This window comes from Nyctereutes procyonoides, unplaced genomic scaffold, assembly GCF_905146905.1.
Source record: "Nyctereutes procyonoides isolate TBG_1078 unplaced genomic scaffold, NYPRO_anot_genome, whole genome shotgun sequence".
Classification (NCBI taxonomy): Eukaryota; Metazoa; Chordata; class Mammalia; order Carnivora; family Canidae; genus Nyctereutes; species Nyctereutes procyonoides.
The window spans coordinates 48848107-48855373 of NW_026575044.1; the positions used below are offsets into that span (position 1 = coordinate 48848107).

The 7267-nt window shown below is 43.4% G+C and overlaps 1 protein-coding gene across 1 annotated transcript in view; it reads left to right on the forward strand.

Annotated features, from left to right (window-relative positions):
* Nucleotides 1–6078, forward strand: part of RAB31 (RAB31, member RAS oncogene family) — a 127897-nt gene extending 121819 nt beyond the window's left edge. Inside the window, exon 7 of the mRNA XM_055324528.1 lies at nt 2614–6078. Within this exon, the coding sequence (XP_055180503.1) occupies nt 2614–2711 (98 nt within the window). The 3' untranslated portion in view covers nt 2712–6078. The remainder of the gene's footprint in view (nt 1–2613) is intronic.
* Nucleotides 6079–7267: the final 1189 nt, after the last annotated feature.

Here is a 7267-nt window from a genome sequence, read left to right on the forward strand (position 1 = left end):
TTCTGAAGGTAAACAGGACCTGGTGCCTCTAAGAAGCCGGGTTCAACAACTGATTCAAAAACGCGGCCAACAGTTTAAAACAAGAAAGGAGTCTTCTCCAGGCATGACTTGGATCTACTGAATCTTGCATCCTAAGCATTGTCTTGCTTATTGTCCACAGAGGAGAGAAGAGGGAGGGAGGAAAGAGGGAGGAGGACAAGCAGAGCAAGGAGGGATGCCGATGGGCTGCCCTGACATTCTCATTATGTTTTCCATACATGCTCTTTGTTACTAGATTTCCACTTGACCCTCTTGGCTTCAGTGTGTATTGTACACATAAGCTTTCCATATATTTGGGGTACATATCATAGGAGAAATTTTACAACTTGAGGCATGTAGAATAAGTCACCAATAAGAGGGCTAAACTGTGATGCTCTTTTGCCGACTTTAGAGTTAACAACATAAGAATAGCATGAAGTTGATGTCAATATAGGCTATTGATTTTGACATCATCAAAAGTACTAATCAGCGAATGGTACTTGTCTTAGTTAACTAAGGCCACACAGCTTGCACCAATCAGAATGACAGTTTTGTCCCAAAGTATTTCAAATGTGAAAGCCAAAACCCCTAACACATTCAAGAGGCACTGGAAGTCTTATACATTTAAATAATGATACAACCTGACATCATTAGCCCTCTGAAACACAGCAATTGCTCTTGAAGAGTAAGTAACGCTTGATTGGTAAGATGGGACCTAAATAAATCAGAGCATTGGTAGTCATTGGGAGCTTTTCCCTCTATTTATTGCTCAAGATTGACAAAGTACAAGAGGTATTTTGTTTACTTCCTTTTAATTAGACTAATTAAAAAAAAAACATAGCATGTCCAAAAGAGGAAAGTACCTGCACTTCCATTCTCATTTGCCTCTGGATTGGGCCTGAACTGCTTTGAGAACGGTGTGCGACAGCTTTGCTTAGCTTTGTGGCTAGGAAGCGGCCTGAATTGTGGCTTCAGAAATTATTACAACCTTCCCTTCTGCTTCATCATCAAGGGAAGAGTTCTACCATTAATTTTGGATTTTGGATAATTGCCAATGGCCTGAATTTTTCTGCCTGAGCTTTGATGAGTGGCCATAGCACCCAGACTGCACCAGTACCTTTGCCATTAACTATTTCTGCCTGTGGTGAAGAGGTACCCCTGCCAGGGCAATTTGACTCTGTATAGCCTGTAAGTAACATCCATTTGCCCTGAAAGACTTTGTCTTTGGAACCAATTCCCTTCCATTTCTCAGTACTGGTTACTTAGTAAACTGTTATGCTGATGAACTGATTTTAACGACCTTTATTTTAGAACTAGTGTTGCATGTCTTTTTATGGGGGATAGAAATGTGCACAGAGTGCAAATAGGGGACAGTGGGAAGGACACAGGCTTTGAGACCCATCAGAAAATCAAGATGTATGACCAGCGAACCACCTGTGCCACCTTACTGTTGACACAACCCGCAGCATATAACCTGAGCTCTCTGAGGCTTAGTGAAATGATGAGAATAGCAGCCGTCACACCGACCTCACAGGATTCAGTGATGACAGTGCCCATTAACGTCTTTGAAAACTATGCAGTTCTGAATCCATATTTGTTATTTCCAGATCCCATTGCCTTTTTCAAAGATAGCGTTGTTGAGATAGAACACACCTACCGTGCATTCCATCAATTTGAAGTGTGCAAGTCAATGATTCCTAGTATATTCACAGAGCTATTCATGAACACAGTTTTACATTATATTCATTGTCTCAAAAAGAAACCACATACCCTTTAGCTACAACCTCTCCATCCCCTGCTATTGCCTTTTTAGTTTTGACTTTGTGTTGATTTACAGAGACTCTAGGACAACTTTTCTTAGAGATTTCATTTATTTATTTATTTGTTTGTTTGTTTATTTATTTATTTATTTATTTATTTATTTATTTGAGACACAGAGAGGCAGAGATACAGGCAGAGGGAGAAGCAGGCCCCCTGTGGGGAGCCCAATGTGGGACTTGATCCTGGGACCCTAGGATCACGACCTGAGCCAAAGGCCGACGCCCAACCACTGAGCCACCCACGCGGCCCTCTAGGACAATTTTAAAAATTATGTTAAGTAAAAATAAGATAACTCATGCATAGCAGGATGAGGGATGGGGAGCAAAGTGTTAACTGATGGTATTACTAGGGAGATTACAATTCTCAATCAAGTTCTATCTGAAGAAGCAGAAGGATGAGTACTCATGGTTACTGCTGAAGCCCTGCTGCTATGAAGCAGCTCACTGCAGTGGGACAGAGCTCTAGGGGGGCTGGTGCTAACTCCGAGAAGGTGGATGGGGCCTTGTCCCCTAACTCAGGGGTGTGGGGTTAGAAATCCAGGGAAGCCCATGGTACCAGGAAGGTGCCGTTACCTTTCCTTACCTTTCCAAACAGGAGTTTGACTTCAGGCATCAGAGCAAAGAAGGAAAGAGGGAAAGGAAGGAGGGAGGAGAGAAAAGAGCCATTCCCGGGCCCCTCTGCTTCCTGCATACCCCAAACATTAAGGGAAGGTGTTGAAGCAGGTAGTGTCGACTGGATAAAAGGCAATCAATCCTGGCCTCCTCTCTGTTCTAGGTCGCCAGATCCCACCCTTGGACCCCCACGAAAATGGAAACAATGGAGCAATCAAACTGGGGAAGCCACCCACGCCAGCCAGCCGGCGGTGCTGCTGACCTGTGGCCCAGGGTCCACTGAACCTGAAGAAGCCAGAGCCGACCTCCTATTCTCAGCAGCCTGGCCCCCAGTGTGGGGAGAAGTGAGACGCTGGCTTGGCTTCCTGGAAGACCTGCAGCGACGGGGCAGGAACTGTCCCTGGAAAAAACTCCAGAAAAATCTGCCTTGCTGCCACCAAATGGCCTTTGGGGCGTGAAATGCACGTGGGAGGGAACACGTTAGGTAATAAGTATAGTTGAGTCTTTTGTTGTTGTTAAAAATCCGAAAATACTCTTATATTTGTACAGCAGTCTCACTGGCTTATCTGTGTGTGAGATTCTAAAGTGGCATTCCACTCTGATTTCCTGCGTTCCCAGCCCAATTTCAGCAAGTGCTCCAGCGCCACTGCCTCTGTTACCTGACCAGCCTTCACTGAAAGGTTCATTTAATTTAACTTAATTTACCTTTCAGCGGAGCATAATTGGATCATAATCACTCAAGCTAGAGACTTGAGCCATCGTGAAAGTGGAGAAAGATGTATTAGAAACTGTTTTCTACATCTCTGACTTTTACTTTATGCCTGTCTTTCTAAGTTTTAGTTACACATAACCAAACAAACCAAATCTGACTAAAATATTTCATGCAGCTTTGGGGTTGGGAGGCCTAGTTTGAAGGAGTCATTTAAGTACTGTGTAAATGGTGACAGATGTAGGATATAAATATTTTTCCAGAGACTGCCTGGTATGCATCATCTCCACAGTAATAAATTCCTCCTCTCTTACAGAGGGTTAATTCACAGAGTAGGATTTTACTAAGACAATATGTCACGGTGTCATATCCAGGGGAAAATTAACCAGAGGATGTTTGAGTCTAAATCATAGGGCAAACTTCTAATAACATCAATCGATAGGTTATGGGAAAGCCAGCCAAAGGAAGCACCAGCACCCTAAGATGCAAGACCCCCAAAATTACAAGATTGGAGAAAGTGTTGGGTAGGTGGGCATTGTAACTCACCAGAGGTCCAACCCTGGAAATGCCAGTTAGCTGAGAGTAGGCTTTCACAAAACCTTCCTTTCTAGATTCCCTGTCTGCTCAATTAATTAAAGATGTCTGAATCCAATGGAAAGAAAAGGAAGGGAGGCATGGAAAGGAAGAAGAGCTATTTCCATTGGAAATCCAGATCTTACCATTCTAACTTCCATAAATACCTGAGATCAAGAAGCAGTTGGTTTCCTCTTAGGGCTTATATTGGGAAGAAATTCTTAAAGGCTGTTTGGATCTGTGCCTTTGGTGGGGACTCAGAAACCATAAAGAATAGCCGGCTTCAGGAATGGTTAATCAGGCAGCATGGCCAGCCGGTACCTTTTTTGCTAGGAACATTCAAGGCCCAGCAAACATTAATAGAAAACCTATAACATAAAAGCCAAGAAAGAGATTGTGAGCTGACGAAAGACCTCAAACCTCCAGTGACTCCGTGTGAGCTGGTACTTCAGAGGCCTGTCAATGCTGTGCCCACCCTACTCTTGACGGAGACACTGAAATCGCCATCAACAAAGAACAAGTCTCCTTAGGAGAGTCACAGCCAAGTTTACACCAATTTATGTGGACTGCAATCAAGAAAACAGGTGGAAATCACAGATTTAGTTTTTTTTGTTTCCTAGAAAAACTCAAGAATATGCTGTCAATTGGATATTGCAACTGCTTCACTCAGCTTGCAAGAATAGCTTGACAATCTTAGGATGTGCAGGCTAGAAATACTTATTTTTGGTTCAAGAGTGCTTCTGAGCTCTCTGAGACAGGCACTCAAAAACTGCTAGCAAGTGGCATTTAGATGTCTTGGCGGGGCCTTTGCTGGGCTTTTTAGGGTTTTCTCCACGTTGTCAACTTTACTAGCAGCCAGCATGATTCTGCTTGCGGGCCAAGTGATTATCATGCCTCTTTCAAAAGTTAGAAACTTGAGGTTGCTATTTGAATGACCTCTTTCCCGGGGACATGCAGGCTTGTTGTAAAACCTCTCCTCATCCAGCTGTCCCCAAGAACTTGAGTCTCTCTCTAGACAGCTGCTCAAGTTGTCTAGCTCAGGCTGTCCACGTCCCGGAGAGGTTCACAGTCTTTGGCTGGGTCTTTAGTGGTTGCATCTTGCATGAAAGAGCTAATGTTAATCATATGTAGAGAGCAACCCATCAACGAGCCCATGGTCTTATTTCAGAAGCACATTGAGGGTGAGAAACACTCTTTTACCTTTCCATACTGCCTTAACTCTTCCAGTCAGTCAGATGACAATATATATTTATATATAATCACTACTCAGAGCAGTTGGTGAAGAGTACACAGCCCTTGGGCACACATCATTCGTATAAACATGGAGTCTCCTCTGAAGATAGATACTTGAGCCTTGTCCACAGTGAAGCTCTCTAATTTCCTTTGTTTTGCTTTGCAATCACTTTCTGGCTGTTCTGATCATTGAACTATAAGCATGTAATATCATGGAAAGGCCTGGAAATTACAATTGCTCCAAAATGTCAAGTGGTTTCTTGGGATGTAAATCCTTCCCATAATTTCCCAAACTTTCCCTTTTCCCCCTCTGTTTTCTTTCCTTTCACGTGCATGTATATGTGTAAATATAATTTTGTATGTGTGACACCGACATGTGATCCACTTCACTGGCTGAGTCTGGCTCGTGCCTGTGTGTTGTACAGTGTAAGGCCTGGGTTCTCATTGGGCTTGTTTCCCCGTGGGAATCCCTGAGGTGGTGCTGGAGCCATGCGCACATTTTAGGGAGGTACATAATTGACTTGCCATTTTATACTTGAAATGGTACATCAGGGTACTTAGATGACGTTACCTTGCAGACTATAGAAGGTTAAAGACCTAAAACTAACTTTTGGCCAGCGGAAGGGCTGGCCCCAGTGAGAACTGAATTCATTTCCCGAGGGAGGTTTGGATGACATGACAGAGGTATTTCCTTTGCGGGCAGGGAATATGCCAGACCATGGCTGAAGCCGAGCTCTTCCTAGGGGACCCCACTCCGTGCAGTGCTCGCAGCCAGTTGAATTACAAGCCAGCTTATCAACCAAAGGGCTCGGAGCTATATTCAGGTCCATTGGGCATCTAGTCTACTTTTTCAGCCACCATTGTTGAAAGCAGACCCAGTGATCCAGTGTCAGTGCTCTATTGTGTAAACCATTCCTTTTTCTCGTGTTTCTATAAAGGGCTTGTGTCTGGGCTGGACCCAGTTCTCACTTATAGAAGACGCTGCTGCTGCAGACAGTTAGGACCTTTCCATCTTGTATTCGCTAGTAAGGCACCGCCCTCAACATCACTCAATTGTATGTTATTTTGGGTTTAACACACACTGATTCATACTAATAAATATTGTAAGTTTTATCATGGTTGTCTTTTTCTTATACTGTGCAGTAGAAAAAATTTTTTAAAAAAATCACAGTTACCTCAGAATAAAGAACGGTGATTCCCCGGAGATATTTGTATACCAGTACATACAAAGACGTGTAGGGATGTTCACTGGTACTATTTGCAAAACAGCAAAATGTCTTCCCCTAAGGAAACCAATAATAAGATGTGGCACAGTCACATGATGAAAACTATAGGGCAATTAAAATGAATGCAAGATCTCTTGTGCATCAACCATGTATCTCGAAGCAGAATGTGGCGTGCAGGGCTACAACCCCCCCCCCTGCCCTCCCCACCAAGGGAGCCACTCTCTTAGTGGCCGGTGTGAATGAAACCTCAGGAGCTATGCAGTGCACAGCCTGAGCAGCAGAGCTGTGGCCTGAACAGAGTGAATAAAGCAAGTTGAAGAAGAACAAGAGCATATAAATTTGTAGAAAACCAATAATGCATGTTGTTTGTGAATGTGTTTGTGTAAAAATAAACGAGGGATTAGAAGGCAAAATATTAACTTCATGTCTGCTCACCTCTGGGGAAGCAGGCAAGCAGACAGGATCAGGGAGGGGAACAACGGGCATTTAACTGGCAGAAATTTTTATTTATTTCATGGTGGAAAAATCTGAAGCCAATATGACAAAATGATAGCATTTGGTAATTTCAAGGTATGTGCTTTATTAGTCAAGGCATTTTGCTATATTAAGTTGTTTCAAAGAAACGATGACGGTTTAGGCTGACTTCATGAATGTGCTAGAATTTGTAAGTGTAATTGCCAGCTTAACGCTCTCAGTAAGTTTTGTGAGGCTTACTTATGCCCATCCTTTCCTCATCTCAGCCACCCCGCCTACCCACCAACACACCCAGACTTCCTCTTGCACGCCTCTGCATCTTGTACTTTCTGTGCAAAGCTTTGTTTGATGTGTAGATGGACAGGGAAAAGAGTGTGAAGAGGGAGCCACTCCCATGCTGGGAAGCTGCTTTCAGTATATAATCAAACAAAAAACAAAGTAAAAACCACCATCACAAAGAGACCCAGTGTTCCGATTTTGTAAGAAAATAAGCCTTTCTTTTGCATTTACTAGGAAGTGGTTACCTATTTGCGGCAGTTTGGGGAGATGTTTTAGAACAGTCCAGCGGACTGTCGGATTATAGCCAGCAGATTTTGTGCAGC